The 17,600-nt window shown below is 33.5% G+C and overlaps 1 protein-coding gene across 5 annotated transcripts; it reads left to right on the top strand.

The window, feature by feature from the left end:
• The first annotated feature begins 250 nt into the window (after positions 1–250).
• LOC128207635 (uncharacterized) lies at positions 251–10,723 on the top strand. Of its 5 annotated transcripts, none has more exons than XM_052910674.1 (7): positions 251–285; positions 856–1,005; positions 4,400–4,640; positions 6,206–6,751; positions 6,906–7,063; positions 7,378–8,294; positions 8,587–10,723. In XM_052910674.1, exons 3-6 carry the CDS (start codon positions 4,406–4,408, stop codon positions 8,278–8,280), a joined length of 1,842 nt encoding a protein of 613 aa, XP_052766634.1. In that variant the 5' UTR covers positions 251–285; positions 856–1,005; positions 4,400–4,405; the 3' UTR covers positions 8,281–8,294; positions 8,587–10,723. The 5 variants fall into 5 exon arrangements, with proteins under 5 accessions (XP_052766634.1, XP_052766637.1, XP_052766633.1 ...); XM_052910673.1 differs by lacking the exon at positions 251–285 and adding an exon at positions 336–565; XM_052910675.1 differs by lacking the exon at positions 251–285 and adding an exon at positions 704–721.
• Positions 10,724–17,600: the final 6,877 nt, after the last annotated feature.

Raw genomic sequence — 17,600 nt, 5'->3', positions numbered from 1 at the left:
CACTGTCATGCGTACATAATATTCTGCTTGTCCTTTATTTCTGTTGATGTCTAGATGTTTAAGAAGTGTCGGATTCAGTATGAAAAAAACAAAACAAGTGGCTATAGACAGAACAGCCAAAAAGCGGCTTGTTATTAGCAGGTGTTTGAAGAGCCGGTGCCCTTTAACTTGTAGACACATTGTGAAATCTAGATCTTCTTTGATTAGCAAAAATGTTCTAAATGTCTGGGTAAACTGGATAGGGTGTAGACGGATCCGATTAAGGATGATTAAAGTTTATTTTAGGTCAGGTTATGCTGATGCATGTAGAACATTCATAGGTTTCGAATGGCAGTTTATAAATTGATTTCAAACTGAAGTCTCTTTGCTTTACAAGGAACGTGACAATTTTTTTTAATGGAGATAGTTTTATTCTTTAAAGATGCACTCTTACTCAGAATAAGATTTATAACAATAAATACACATGTTTCAATAAACAAAAAAAGGATTAATAAATGTAAAAAAACAACAATGGTTCTTATGAAGGACACTGTGATTAATTTGAAAGAAACGTATAGTTAATACGGTATTTCTACCTTATGAATTAATAGTAGATCGTAGTAAAACTTTTACCACTCGCCAATCATTTAATAGTTTTGCGTTTTCTTCTATAAAATATATGGTTTAAATCTTGTGATCAGTAATTGATACTTTCCATTTTGCATTATGTAGAAAGTTGAAGGTTTAATACTTAAAATTATGTTTGTTTTACATGTATATGTATTGATTTTGAATAAAAGTGTCTTTTGAAATGTTGGTTACCCGCTTGATGAAAGTTTACGTTGTATCAATCTTGGACAAATGGTATTATTTCAGGATATAAAGAGACCGACTGAAACGTCTGTTTTTGGCCATGTGAGTTAAAGGCAACGGGACGTGTTGTTTAAAGGCATCCGCAGTCTTCTGAGCAATAAAACGTTCCAATTTGTGATCTCATGTGGTTTTTATTCTTCGAGAACTTGACAGGTACAGTACTTAAAGTAACCTTGTAACTGAAATACTAGAATAATAATTGTTTTTAATATATCATTTTCTTTACCACTTCAACTCATATCGATAAGTGGTAATTTTTTTAGCTTGAACTTGCACACTGTATATACTTATAATGCACTTCTAGGTTACTTTTTATATAGCTCTATACTTTTATGTTATCAATTTTTTCCTTTTGACCAAATATGTGCAGGCAAATATGTGAGGGTTGCAAATTTTATTTGCACAATGCGAATGGGTGAAGGGCACATAGATAAAAGTGAAAACTTAGCCGAGGGTCAAGAGAGCTTCTGCCTAGATTGGGAGAGGAAAAAAACATATTTATATCTATTTTATGACATCTGGTATCATTTTTGTATATGTAATCAAACGCCACCGGCCCAAAATACGTGACATACATAATGAAACAAATAATAGTTGAGTTGTGTCAAGAAAAGGAATTTACGCATATATCCAAACATGAGTATGTTTTTTAATTTCTAAAAGAAGATGATATACATAGAAAGACAACTTACTTAGAGTCTCATAATTAGTTGTTTTCATAAAATTCATTTAAAACTTTACCAACAGAGAACTAATTAAACAGATATTGTCTTCTTATATTGTCATACTTTCTACATACAAAATAAATGCATGCTATTCACAATCTAAGACAGATAAATCCTCGTTATCATAGAAAAAAGTACATATACGATCATCTTTTTGTATGTTTAAATGTCTACCAGTTTCTATTCTCAATTTATGGTTTGAACATCGAAATTTTGAAAGTGCTATCTTGTGCTTAAATGGCAGCTACTGATAGGTATCTTTCAACATTCAACTGTATTTTAAAGTTTTCGTAACGGGAACAGCGACTAAAATTGTTTACAGATTCAAACCATTTTTTGGTTATAACAATCAATAATTCTCTGTTTAAAGATTGTTAGAAAAACGTAAACACTTCCAACATCTTGAGTTATTTATCCAAATATATCCAAATCCATATGTAAACAACATGTTTTTAATATTTGTTACCCAGCAAGTTCGTCCAACTTCATCAAGGGATTTCAGCATTAAATAACATTGTTTTGGATATCTAGTATTGCTCATTCTTAATAATTTACAAAAATATCTCATGCAATTAGAAAAATATGATGTACACAATGGTAATCTACGACACTCTCCAAGAACCATGCAAGTGTTCGTAGTCTTATTTACCCAAAGGAGCTTCCTGCAAAAGTCATTATGTACAGACTCAATACTTGGACTAAACTCATATCCCCAAATTTGAGAACCGTAACATAAAATAGGGTAAATTATAGTATCAAATATCTTAAAAAGTTCTTTGGTTGGGAAATAACCGAAGGGCTTTTGAGCAACGCGAAACCTGGGATACAACTATTTTAACACTCAGACAATTATTTTTGTTTCTTTTCGCATAAAAATCAAATAAAAAATACAACAGTTCATTCTTTCGGAGCTGATTCAACTCATTTCCCTGAATCTACTCAAACACTTATAAACAAATGTATGGTCAAATCCCATGATTATGTTTTTAAATGTGGTGTTGTTAAACCGTTCAAAACAAACTAGTTCTGACATTTTTTGGTGCATAAACAATAAACATCGGAATCACACGACTCACCTTACCAAAACTGCATCCTCATTATGAGAAATTTGCTGAAGAGCTTTGTGAGACCTGAACATCCTTCGTTAACCCTTCCTCCCTCTTTAAGGAGCTCCCCCACTTATACATGGTGTCAAAATGTTTAAATCAAATTCAAGCAAGTCAATCTTCTTGACAACTTGTTGCAAGTCTCATTCTCCATTGAATGTACCAGATGGTAATACCGCCAAAGTTAATGTTCTGAATCGGATAGGCAAACTTTGATTGACTTCGATATATTGTTACTAGATGCCATTGATTCAATTAATGTTCTTTAGGCCGGCAAAGCCACAGGAGCTGATTCTTTGAACAGTACTTAACGTACTTAAAGAAAATAGTACCGAAAATGCTCCTTCCCTTCGTAGCCATTTTAGCTATTTTCTCCGCACTGGTAAAGTAAGCCTTCTTTTAAAACTAGCAAATAACGTGTGACACATTATAACGGAACTTAAAGACGTAGGAAATTTTCGGCCATGCTTTGCGTTGTAAGCAACGCTCTTGCATACGTTCCTTGCATAAGAATTACTTATTTTTTACAATCAAATAACTTACACCTTTCGGTGTTCCTTTCCTTCCAAAAGGTGTAAGGGCAGTCTTTTGTGACATTTCTGAAACTTTCGGCCGGATTAGATATAAATGTCATATTTTCAAACTACAGCAAAGTGGCATTTCGGTTGCACTTCTTTCATGGATTACTTTGTCCTATGGGGTACCATCCTGACATTATATTTGCAAAACCGGCGTTCTTTAAGGCTTAAATACTTCTTTTTCTGATTTTTTTCTTACAAAACAGCTGAACCACCATTTTTATGAATATTGTAGGGAGCTTACCATATATTCGCGCTAGTTGAATGTTCTTTGAGGATATATATAAGTAATGCCACCCAAAACGTTGGCGGTACCAACCAAAAATTGATGGCAATGCCACCCAAAACGTTGGCGGTGCCAACCAAAAACTGATGGCAGGGTAAAAAAAGAGTGTCAGTCATGTAACCGCTGAAAAAAGGAACGTTTTCAGAACTTTATGAAAAAGTACGCTACTGCTGCAAGTAACGAGTTGTAAGCAAATTAGCAACTCATACATGACTGATACAGTTACAGATAAAACAATGGAAATTACACAAAATAACAAAATGGCTGACATCACGCGAGTACACAAAATTTACCATGATGAAATGGATGTTACGTTGCAATACATCCTCAGTGATGACGAACACAAATTTCACACAAACATATCGAAGGAAGCTTTGATTCATGGCCCAAAATCTTAAAGCATGTATTTGTTGACTAAAGGTTCACTATATGCTTCTAATTACCGGATGAGTTAAAATTTGTTTGAATTGCGTTTTTCGAAAAGACATATAATAGTACTTTTAGCCCTAGAATATCTGCCCACTCTAAATGGAATATTGTATGTATAGAATTAAATCACTTTCAATATAAGATGTCAATACGTATGCTTTTCAGGTAAATTCTGTACTTATATCTATAATATATTCAACCTTAAAAGTTGTTCTATTTGATAACTTAAACAACACTGTCCTGCCGGGACACATCAATACTACACATATCAATGAAGTACTAAAAGTACACACGATGTCGTTTTGATGTCATACTGAGTACTTGCTCCTGTCAACCTAAAGGCCTTTCAGCGAATCAGATAACAATGTCGAAGATCACCAGAATATTTTATACAACCTTTGTTAGTCCTTTTGTCACTTTCAGGTGGAAATGGACTTATTGAAAGGGAACAAATGGGTTTTTGATCCATTTGCAACTAGGGCGCAATATGCAGAAGCAAATACAAAAAGGGTCAAAAGTGCTCCAGCGTCCAAACGTTTCGATACTCTTACGGACATTCTCGCATTTAACAGTAATTGTGATCTTAGTTCGCCGGTGCCTAGTCCAAAATCCACTGATTTAAACCGAATTAAGCCCAAAAGCGCTTCATCAGTCGAACAAATCGGTATGTAAATCATATAAATAGTTAAAAAGGCTATTTAACAACAAAACCTTGCAAGTATGTTGAAAAGCCCAGGAATACGATGCCTTGCAAAACCTCGGGTATAGTAATAATAATGTCTTTTTATAAGTTCCATGTAAGTTTGAAAACACAATGTTTATATGAAGTAAAGGGGCCATATGGGCATTTGATCGGTCACTTGGTATATGCAACGCTGGCTATGGCATCTACATATATGGTGTATTCGTAAGGAATTTCTATAAATCTTAGCTTGACCTGCATCTGACAAAAACAATGTTTCGTTGGAAATTCAATCTGGTTCAATCTGGTTTTGAGTTCTCAAGATTCATGTTAGACCTAATTTGTTGATATATCTCTATTTCATGAATTCATTTTGAGCAAGTTGTATTTCTTCAGATGAAACTTAACCTTTTCAATATATCTTTTTTATTTAAAATTTCAAGATATTTCCTAAGGACTAAACTATATCGGAATGTGTTGTTTTTATAAAGACAATACTCTGAAACTGGTGAATGGTTAGATGATTTTAGGAAAAATAAACTTTCAATTATTATTATTATTATTATTAGTATTATTATTATTATTATAAGTTTTGATCTCACACGAGCAGTATTCACACTATGATTTTATAAGGACAATCAACCTGATCGATATCCATGAGGATCGCAAGAAATATGTCGTTTATATGACAACCATACATGCTTATACAAAAATATTGCAGTCTAAATTTAGTCACGAGCAAGTCAATATGATAACTAGCCTGAGTGCATGTCCGTGCATTTGACGGAAATGGGTAAAAAATGTTTGAATACATGCGGAAGTAATTAAAAACTCAAGATATATTTTGAGCTTTTCAAACAGCACATCAATAAAACATGGGTTTATGGAAATATACGTTTCAATTCTTACATTCTGTGGTTAAAATTGATATATCAATACTTCGAGCCCACTCCACTGCTGAATTGAAATACCGGGTATAAAAATATCAATCTAAGATACTTACTGAACAAGACATTCCGCTTCTTAACTCGAAGGTGCATAACTACTGATATTTGCTCATGGTCGAACCTGATAGAGATCTTGGGAACATATACATCGTGTTCAAGTTTGAATAAGAGTGGTGCAGAAATGGGGACGCTAGAGTAATACCGAAATAATTGTGAACGATGGACGACGACGACAAACGTACAGGAGACGATCACAAAAGCTCACCTTTGACCACTTTGGATCCGTTGTTACGTCAAATATACTTGCATTTATACCAGGGGACATAAATTGCTTATTCCATATTGGATAGTTAGCTTTCAAAAAAGCGTTTATCGATTACGTAGGTTTTCATATCCGTTGAACTTCAGTGCAGTTTAGTGGTATTTATATGTAAACAGTATTAATTATACACATTATTGACAGATATATCAACGGTTCTTGAAAAATTAAATGCCATTAATGTCTATGTATAGATTAATTCAAGCTGACAGAACTGCTTTTATTCTTAAGATGTACAATGCTAAGAAGGATCTTTTCACAAGAATATGTTTTATTTTCAGAAAAATTGTATTTCGTTGATTGGATTGATACACGAGATCAAAGAGCTTATAGATATTGCTCGAGAAGAACCCAAACGGCCATTTCAAAATGCAGTGAGAATGCTCATGATCAAAACAAACCTTCAATATATCAAGGCAAGATTGAAGTTTATGCGTCCAAGCGCTGTTTTTTGAAAGGATTGTTTAAAACAGCATCTGTCTTTAAACACACGACCATTTCGGACATACAAAAGCACGGAAGTTGTGATTGTCCAGTTGTATTGATCGTTTCAAGCTCTGAGCAAGAGAAGATTGAGGACTTTTGCGCCAACATTAGACGTGATCAAGAAAATAAACTGGTTTGCGCTTTAATTGTAACCGAAAATGGTCATATCGAAAAACCCGTTGTTCACAAAAGAAAGTTTGGTTTTTGTCAACAGTGTTCAGACACTGATCAGATATCTTGTTGCGTTGATGACTTGTTGGAAAGACTCATTTTCAGGTTCTATGAGGATGTACTGAAATCACATTTTTATTCTATGTCAAAAGGAGAGGAGCATTGTTTAGGTAAGTTTCATTCGTTTTGTTAGAGCACTTACAGTATACTCTGTATGATCAAACATGAACACAAATTTAGTATCTCAATCATTAATAATTCAAAGATTCAATGGTATATGCGCGTTGACTGTCTGTTTTGTAAATTGTAAATTATTTTTTAAAGAACAAGCCAAGGAAAATGATGAAATCCTACGGGAAGCGGTAGCCCTGCACGCCAAGTTTGAAATACCTCTTCCGGAATGGCTGGAGCCCCAGGCACAATCTGTTACCGATATCTGCGATATCTGCGATGATAAATATCTTCTCAACGAATTGGACCCTGTAAGGAAAAGCTAGTTAATCAGGTGTATTTAGGTGCCGACGAGTGTTCTTTATGCTGAGCAAATGATATTTGCATTTACTCGACTCTGCAATCCCGATTCAAAGCATCAATCTCCATCACGATAATACTTTTCTGATAAATTTAAAATGATTAGACTGCTGATTTATTTAAATTTAATACGGTGATTTTTTTGAAAATCAACCTTATGATTTCTTTTAAGTGCATATAACCTATATAACAATCGATGTCGGCATACTTTTTAGAACTTCGATTAACATAATTGATCCATTATTTATATGTTTAATTGTTTTAGGTATTTCGTAAGCTTGATCAAATGCCGTTTGTGTTCGACATTGTTCCGGAAGCAAAACACATTGCTGTTAAAGTTTTGAAAGCTAAAACAGAAAAGGAAACTACTCAACAAGTTGATGCGGTAAAACGGGAATGTAAAATAAAGGCAGACTTATTCAAAATCAAGATGATTACTTTCAACAAATGCACAAAGTACAAATACGAAAGTGGTAATGAGCTTACAGTAGAGAACAGAACTGGTACGCTGAGCGGATTCGCTAAGATGAAGCAGCTTGAAACGGAGAAGATGGTTGCAATTTTAGCTGGACACGTTGCGGATGATAAAAAATCAAAACATTTTGATACAACCTTGAAGATACAAAAAGAAACTGTAGGGGAAATTCGGCCGAGAGCTACAAATCTTGAGGGTTTTTCTGATATATCTATTGCAGATATATCAAAGGAAATATCGCAACACTGTGACAAGAAGTTCAAAAATGAGGATAACGAACGCTTCATCGCGGTTCCTTTGCAAACCGACTCCGGTGAACAAAAAAAGAGCCGTTTTGAACGAGTTCATATTTGGGGTGCAAAGTCTAAACCAGGAACGGCGCAAGTGAAAGAATACGGCATTCCACGACCAGACGCCACAGGTCTCATTTACATTGCAAAAGAACCACATGCTTCTATCGAAACTTACTGGAAAGAGGGCGATAGTGGTGCAATGGTGCTTTCTGAAAGATACCGAAGAGAAAAAGATCAACATTTGATTGCAATTGGATTATTTATTGGACAAAGCATCGAAGACGATGGCACAAAATATGTTGTGTTCTCATTACAGAGTGGCTTTGATCATCTCTCGAAGGATTATGACGCACGATTTAAACTTTACAAAGATGAAAGTAATGAAGAAGAAGACGATTAACAATTTATTTTCATGTAAGTGTTTGAAGTAGAAGTTTAAATGAAATTGTTTTGCTCATGGTTTTTATTAGCGTAGCTGTATTCACTAATATTTGTTTTACAAAATCAGCGTTTATGATGTTGACATATACACCATGTTTTATATCATTGCTCATCTAATAGAAGTTGTAGTAAAAAGTATTGCAGTATTTAGTATTCTTGACACACCAAAAATGTTAAAATTAGCCAAGTATACATAACGCAGTTAAACTTTCATTTGAATATGCCTTTATCTCGTGTATAAATGACATGCACCTATGTGTTTTAGCGTTGCTGTGTTTTAAAAAACAAGGACAGAAATGAAAAAGATAACCCAGTCAGCACAACGACAATGGCCCTGTTCCATATGCCGTTCACATCATCATGCCATTACCGTAGGTACTTTTCCGGTACTGATGGTATCACTGGCTTATTGTGCCGTCCCAATACCAGCAAATATCATCGGGTCATTAACGAAGCCTATTCCAAATCCTTGCCGATAACCAACTAGCCCGGTACTGTGGTAATTGTTGACTCATTGCAGTCCAATATTTCAACTGCCTGACTGTTTTCAGATAAGATTTTTCAGTAAACTTGGAACATCTTTTGCTGCAAGTAGTAACTGTATACGAACGGTTTCAAAGAATGTTCGGATTGTCTTTTTAGCAACACAGAAAATTTTACTGAACATAAGCTTTCTAACACAAAAGCTTTATAGTAACTGCGCAAGAATACTGTTATATATTGTTAATTTGCTATTGCTGTTGAATCTCTATGCGATTGTTTTTGTCAAATATGTTTTGATAATTCTGCTATTTTCCGAGATAATCAGGTGTATGAATGCAGACGAGTGTTCTTCATGTTGAGCAAATGCTATTTGCATTTACTCTTCATCAACTCTATAACACAACTGTTAATGTTCTGCAATCCCGATTCAAAGCATCAGTCCCCATCACGATTACACTTTTATGATATATTTTTTAAAATGATAAGACTGCTTGTTTATTTATATTTGATACGGTGTTTGTTTCGAAAATCAACCTTATGATTTCTTCAAAGTGCATATAACCTATATAACAATCGATGTCGGCATACGTTTTAGAACTTCGATTAACATAATTGATCCATTATTTATAGATTCATTTATTTTAGGTATTTCGTAAGCTTAAACAAATGCCATTTGATAGTACACGCGGGTCACAGTCATTTTCTATAAATCATATATATCTATTCTAAATCGTCTTTGAACGAGTCGTTAGACTTGTTTGATAACCAATGTATGATATTTTACCAGTTTTAATACAAGCATAATGCTGAAGCTTAATTTTTGTGAAAAGCAATTTATTCGAAAGGCTTTTAATCACTTTCAAATTTTGAAATTACTTATACATGTCATTTCACCCAATTGCTGCTTTTTGTTTACACGGTATTGTAGAATTGATTTTCGAATAGTGATGTGATGTGATGTAAACTTATTTACTAGTATTTTTAATACTTTTCGAATATCGTATAGTTGCTCAATGTGTTTAAAATTTGTGAATAGGTTCAAGTAACAATAAAAGTGAGGTTATTAAATATTAACTGTTTAACATTTCAATTATTGTTGTTTATTTCTATTCCTTTTACTTATATATTTAAGAAATTATTACTGTCAACTTGGGATTTCTAATCATAGAAGTACTTGGGGTTTACCTGTTAGTTTATTCTTATTTGTTTTATTTTAAAGTTTCCTCAAATTAATGCAGACTTAGTTTAGACCCAAGTGAGTTAACATTTTACTGACCGTTTCTGTGCGGTACTTAACAATCCTTGATTAACATCCCTAATTGTTGATATACAATATATTTACTGTGTTGTTTAAGGAGTTTTTTTACGTTGTTTCATGTTTCTGGTTTGTTTAGTGTTTATGTTGATCTTGTGCCATTTTTTACAAATCATGTTTAGAAATAGAATTATATGACGATGCATTCTTAACAAATAATACGTTAGCTTCCAAATGACTATTATCTAAGAAGATTATCAAATTTGATATTAACCTTCTCACTGACCACCGCTGCTCAAAATGATGTTGTTAATCACCCTAATAACTTAGCGGGAATTCGCAAACAAGATGTCCAGTTACACGTGATACAGACAATAGCATTGATAGGCCAACGTACTTGTTTTTTATTCAATGTTATATATGCAATGTATAGTTCATGTTGTTTTAAATTGATTAACATTATCTTGAAAAAAGACATTTAGTATGTTTGTCTTCAAAGAAATGAAATCTAACATATTGTCATATCAGGCTATGTGAGTAAAAGATACTCGTATTGTTAAACGTTTTCAATCTAAAAGATAAACATATTATTACTAATATTTATGTCAGAAGTTCTTCTTCATAACACGGATAAATAGTATTTTATATAAGTACATGCCCATGCCATGACTAGTTTTCTTTTGTAGTGTGTATATTTATTGTTTTATTATTGTGATTTGTTTACAAAATACTAACTATAAGTGTCTGTGATATGAATATTTTACAAACATATTGTTACGACCTAGCCCCGTGGTCCGTCGACGCTATCAACTGTCCCTTTTAGGGTGACCAAGTATTTGAAGCAATAAATGTTACGACCTAGCCCCGTGGTCCGTCAACGCTATCAACTGTCCCTTTTAGGGTGACCAAGTATTTGAAGCAATAATTGTTACGACCTAGCCAAAATGACGACGCAATGAACGTTTTACGTTTTATTTTTGGAGCAAATAAATATATGCATCAAGACATCAAACATCATATATAATATACGGTAGTAATCAGCGGCACCGTACACAGCAAAACGCGTTGGCTTATATGAACGTTGGCACAACACGTCGAAGTAAGACAGTAAAATATTATTATCAGTATAAAGTTGTTTACAAACTCAATATAAAATCGATGCCTGTTAATTTATTACTTGTAAGTAGTTTATTTACTTATTTATTGTCTATTTAAATATTCAGGTTGATTTTAACCTTTTAAGAATAATATGCAGGCAGCTTGTTCAATGATCCAAATTCGACTGTCCTGAGACTGAAAATTCACGGCCTTATATACTCCTATGGTTAAATGACCCGAAAATCTCGGTCAAAAATGACCTGACCCAAATTGACCCGACCGAAAATGACCCAGAATCGGGTCAAATGACCCGATTGGCTGACAGCCATTGTAAAATATTCAAGATGGCGGACGAACTGTCAAATGACCGTGAAGTTTCCGAAAAAGGATTTAAAGCATCACACTGGATTACAACAATAAATTATCAGTGCATTTCATGTGAATAATGGATTATTAACTAAGATACATTATCACCTTGTGGAACGACATGATTCAAACGCTCAAGTAAGAATAACTTGTCAAGTTTTGAAATCTTGAAAGGTCAAAAACTATCTCAGGATTACCCAAGATTCAAAGGTAAAATGGCGGTGTACACGCTGAATTACAAAGAAAATATGTGAACTTTGTGAAATTCCCGACAAGAGTTATTACGTTTTGCTGTGTTAGTGCCATAAAACAACAGGTTTGAAATCAGTACATGTTATGCAAATAATGTTAAACCTGTACATCAATAATTTACTGAATAACTTGGTACTTATTAAATATTTTGCATGAACAATGCTTGAAAAAATGGACTTTATCCAGGATAATATTACTAACAACACTTAGTGACTATTAATGATCTTGGCATGATGGACACAGGGCTAGCCCGTCTGTAATATCAGGATGGCGCTAAGCACTGGCCTAAAATGCCAAGGTTTGAAAACTTCAAAATATCTTTCCATGAATAGACAAAGGTAAGTATGAATTACATATATTTTACATTAATAAAGATAAATGCAGTATGGAGCAACGCATGCCGGGGTTTATCAATATTTTATAAAATTAAGTGCCATATTCCATTACATAATATGTGATATTTATAATTGTTGAACCAAATGTTTACGTTAAATACAGTTTGTTGAATCAAATATTCACGATAAATACAGTTTGTTGAACCAGATGTTTACGATAAATACAGTTTGTTGGAACAAAATGTTTACGTTAAATAGAGTTGTTGTTCATGTGCTGAGCTCATATATTTCGAAGTGTTGTGGCCATCGAAAGGCTTTGTGGTTTAAATATGTTTATATTGTGATAAAATTTAAAATTACATCATAACCCCCCCCCCACATTATTACTTATTCTGATTAGAGTAAATATACTTCAAAATCACGGAAGAACCATTTATTTTGTTTTAAATAACGCTTATGTTTTTTTGTTTATGATATGTTAACAAAACAGTTAAAGCAAGAGTGTCAGTGATACACTAGTTTCATAATGTTTTATTTTTACATTTGAAGTTTGATACAGTTTGTTGTACATGTGTTAAGCTCATATAGCACGAAGTGTCCAGTGTAAGCTATTCAAACTAACTAAAGATTTTGTGATTAAAAATATTCATATTGTAAAACGATTTCATACTTCAAGATAAACACAATATAACTTCAAATCCACGCAAGAACAATAAAAATAAATTGCTTTTCGATACCACAACTCATTCGAGTGTGTTTTTTATTTGTTTATGGAGATATGTTTACAACATACTTATTGCAAGTGTCATTGATATACATGTTTTATATACATATTTTATTAATTATAGTGCCTTATTATGTATTATTATATAAAATTGTTATACAAATGTTGAGCATTATTGGTACGAAATGTCCAAATTGAGCCATTGTGAAGTCCGTCGCCGTCATATACATATTAAATTAAATATAGTGCCTTATTACGTATCGTAACATAAACTTGTTTTACAAATGTTGAGCTTAAACGGTACGAAATGTCTAATTTGAGCTATTGTGTAGTCCGTCGCCGTCACAGTTCTTTACTTTTTTATTCAAAAGGTAATTCCAACTTTATTCCTTCACAGTTTATTAAGAGTTTAAATAAAAGTATAACTGTTTGGCGAACAATATTTTTACAAGGCCTAATATAAAAAACGAGGAATCAATTTTTTTTCAAAAATTGCAAAGCACTTGCTATTTGATATGGATGTTTTTATGTTTACTTATTTTTCATTTTGTGCGCTTTATTTTAAGCAGAGAACAATTCTTTTACCTTTTTAGTTGATATAGTTGACAGATTTCTAATAAATGTTTGAAACGAAATTGAGGTCGCTTGTATTCGTATCCTCTAAATTGCTTATCATAAAATTGTAGTTGAAATGAGTATTAAGATCTTCAAATTAAGAATCTTGAGATAATTGTGTTGGAAGGGGGTGTGTCGTGTGTTACAACCAAAATTGTGCTAAGTATATCAATCACTAGCTGTTACAAGTCTAAATAACTTGCACTTCCGGAGAATCCCTATGTCTTCGTTTCTCTAAGATATCGTACTTGTAGGCATTTCAGTTCTTATAAATCGAAGTACCCCATGTGTTTAACAATCCCAAATACTTTGTCTAAAATGTATTTTTCACAGTCGTATGTTCCAATATTTAACTGTTATCTGCTATTACTGAAGAAGATGTTCCATTGTAACCTCATTTCTAAATGTGTATCACCATGAACATGAGCGTCAGCCATATTCTTTAAAACATGAACTATCAATCCTTATGAATATTTACACAGCAAAGGCATGTCAAAAAACAACAACATACATTTCAACTTCGGAGCTTAGAGACTAGGAGTTGTCCTTAACGTAAAGTTTTAAGTCGAACAATAAAGGGTCATAATTGCCATTATATGAAAGGCCGATTTATTTCTTCTAAATGCAAAAAAATGACAATATTTCGGGCGAAGATAAAGTGCCCGTATGGAACTACGTGTGACGTCGACGCCGACACCAACACCGACATCGACGCTAGGGTGAGTAGTATAACTGAACAAATTTTGAAGAAATTTATTAATTATTAAGGGAGGGAACTCTTTCTCATTGCCGTAGATTCAATTATCCATCCCTTCTTTATTTGGCAATTTTCTCATTGTACTTTAGTTTTAATCCGGTTTGGATAGTTTCTTTCCTCCTTCCCACCGAGTTCTTATAATAATATATTGTGTTGGACATATCTTAATTATAACTTTGCTGTTATGGTTGATCCTTTATTTCTATCCACGATCATTTTAGGAGATTGAAAATTATTTTATGTTCTCACTTTATTATTCTTTTTGATGTAGTGTATCTTTACATGGATAATGTATGGCTGTTTTTGACATAAGCTTTATATCTTGTTAATATAATTTCCGATCTAGCAGCCTACGAATAGTCATGCTTAAACTTTAAGCAACCTATTTACCATAATTAGTCGATACGGCAAAGCTTTTAGATCGACAAACAAAAATTAAAAACATCAAAGTGCATTTTTATTGATTAATTTGTGGATGAAATGATGAACAATGACTTATATCAGTGTTACAACACGTTAATTATCAATAATAAGATTATATCTTCAAAATTGGGTCACTAATAATCACATTACATGGTCAATATCTAATAACTACTGCCAGATATCATTTCCAAAAAGTTTGATTTCGATAATATACAAACATTGTATGATTTTTTTAAGAGCATCTTTCTTCGTCAATTGGTTATTTATTGCAAATCGGTCATTTCGGTTCATTGCCATTGTGTCATATGGTGCCTGTCTGGTTTACGATAATAATACAATATTTTTAGATTGGTATAACCTATAAATGATATTTCCTGCATGCTTTGAAGTCCTGAAATTGCTATGCATTTTATGAACATTAGTATTTTCGGATTTCGGAACGTAATACCCGCACCTGCATAAAGCAAATAGTTGCAGGTTAAATCAGCTTAAGTAAGCTAATAAAATATTATTCAATTGCATGCCTGATAAGGAATATGAGATGTCAAAAGTAATTTCTAATATGACAAGTCACGTTTATCGGTCAATGCATTTGAAATTATTGGATAAGCGAAATCGTCTTTAAAATAAATTTTAAAGGAACACAACAACCACGAGCTTGAAATGCTCATCACTTTAGTTAGAATTAAACTAGTTTCTTCAATTTTGCCAAAAAAAGAAGAAATGCACCCACGATAAGTTTAGAATTGCTTCGTGTTTTTATAGCTTTTGTTATTTCGTAGACAAATCAATAACCATTTTTTTGATTACATGACTTTAAATCATCCTGGAAGCAGGCTGTAAACGCGTGGTTGGTGTTGTTTCAAACGTGTCATTGTTATTGATTTAAATGATCTGCTTCAAGAAAAGCACCAAAATATAAAAACACTTCGATATCATTTATGTTATAAAATGATGTTGTTGTATTTTTTTCGCAAATTTATTCGATATCTCACAATTTATAGTTTTTTTTTATCTCTATTCAAATATGTAAACATATAAGGAAGTAAATAATCATTATTCTAAAGCAGCATCCATTTTTTCTATAAAATTAGCCGGTATCGGAACTGATGCCCGGAATCGTTGAACCCAGTTTTATCAAAGACAAACAATTTTTAAATACACTATTTTAAGCGACTTGCTTATTCGTAATACATTCTGGAAAGGAGATGTATAAATTCCGGATTATTCATAAAACACACATATTGTGAATTGAAGTGCATGTAATCTGAGTACGCGCTAATTAACCACCACCTCAAAATTGTCTATTTCAATGGTACATATATTTCTATTAAGAATAAACTTTTCTCCCACCTCAGATAAGTAGATCCAATATTTTAACCATGCTAGATATTCTTATCTTGCCAACGGGCAACGATGAAATGCCCGTATGGAAGCCCTTCTACCACATTGTAATTACCTCCCTTGTTGAAGACTGTCGTCAGTAGCATCAAGGAAATCTTGTCTTATGGTAATATTTAGAACGCTAATTAATTATTTCTCGCTTCAAATGTCACCAGAAAACTGTTTTCAGGCACCATTCTAGTAATAATTCTTCATTCTCCTTAGAACTATTTAAAAAGACCGATTTGACTATTAACATTAACTGGATCACTGCGCGTTTATCCATGACAACCACGTGCTATCGCATATCCATACGCAATTATTTTCACTAAGCAAAAAGAGTTCCAGCAAAAAATACATTTTTACTTAATTTTGTTTAACTGAGTTGGGAGAAAAAGCAACTACCATAGCCGCTCGTATAAGATAGGTTCATCCCGACCCTCGCGCAGGGTGTTTTGCGGAAACTCGGTAAACCTCGTTTCCGCAAAACACCCTACGCTCGGGTCAGAATGAACCTATCTTACACTCTCGGCCATGGAAGATACTTATAATCTAGCTTACGTTAGTACTTCATGTGTGTATCAAGCATTGTAAACCTGTACTTTAACCATCTCCTGCCTTCATTTTACTTTCAATGATCATAATAGGATCAGTTGTTGAACCACTCAATAAAAATGCGTTGTCCTAGTACTTAATGCCGACAACAAAGAACAGTGAAAGAAAAAAATGAAAATATATTTAACATAGTAAGACATAAGAACATGGTCAGCAGGTACAAACCTTTTTATATAGAATATATTGCGTTTATATGCCAACCATTTGTGGATGGGACAATGTCCCCGGTGATTATAAGTATCTTCCATGGCCGAGAGTGTAAGATAGGTTCATTCCGACTCGAGTGTAGGGTGTTTTGCGGAAACGAGGTTTACCGAGTGTCCGCAAAACACCCTGCGCGAGGGTCGGGATGAACCTATCTTACACGAGCGGCTATGGTAGATGCTTTTTCTCCCACTTCAGTTAAACAAAATTAAGTAAAAATGTGTTGCTTTTTTTGCTGGAACTCTTTTGTGCTTAGTGAAAATAATTGCGTACGGATATGCGATAATTCGTGGTTGTCATGGATATTCGCGCAGTGATTCAGAGTATGTAAATGGTCTGATCGGTCTTTAAATAGTTCTAAGAAGAGTGAAGCATTATTTCTCGAAAGGTGCTTGAAAACTGTTTTCTGGTGAATTTTGAAGCGAGAAATAATTAACTAGCGTTCTAAGTATTGCCACAAGACAAGGTTTCCATGAATCGCTACAGACGACAGTCTTCAACAAGGGAGGTAATAACAATGTGGTGACCAATAAAAGAAGTTTCATACGGGCATTTTATCTTCGCCCGTTGGCAAGATTATAAGTATCTTCCATGGTCGAGAGTGTAAGATAGGTTCATTCCGACCCGAGCGTAGGGTGTTTTGCGGAAACGAGGTTTACCGCATATTGCCACCAGACAAGATTTCCATGATGCGCTACAGACGACAGTCTTCAACAAGGGGTAATTACAATGTGGTGACCATTAAAAGAAGTTCCATACGGGCATTTTA

This window comes from Mya arenaria, chromosome 11 (assembly GCF_026914265.1).
Source record: "Mya arenaria isolate MELC-2E11 chromosome 11, ASM2691426v1".
NCBI classification, from domain to species: Eukaryota; Metazoa; Mollusca; class Bivalvia; order Myida; family Myidae; genus Mya; species Mya arenaria.
Note: the sequence above shows the minus strand (reverse complement) of the source record. Positions and strands in the feature narration are given on the sequence as shown.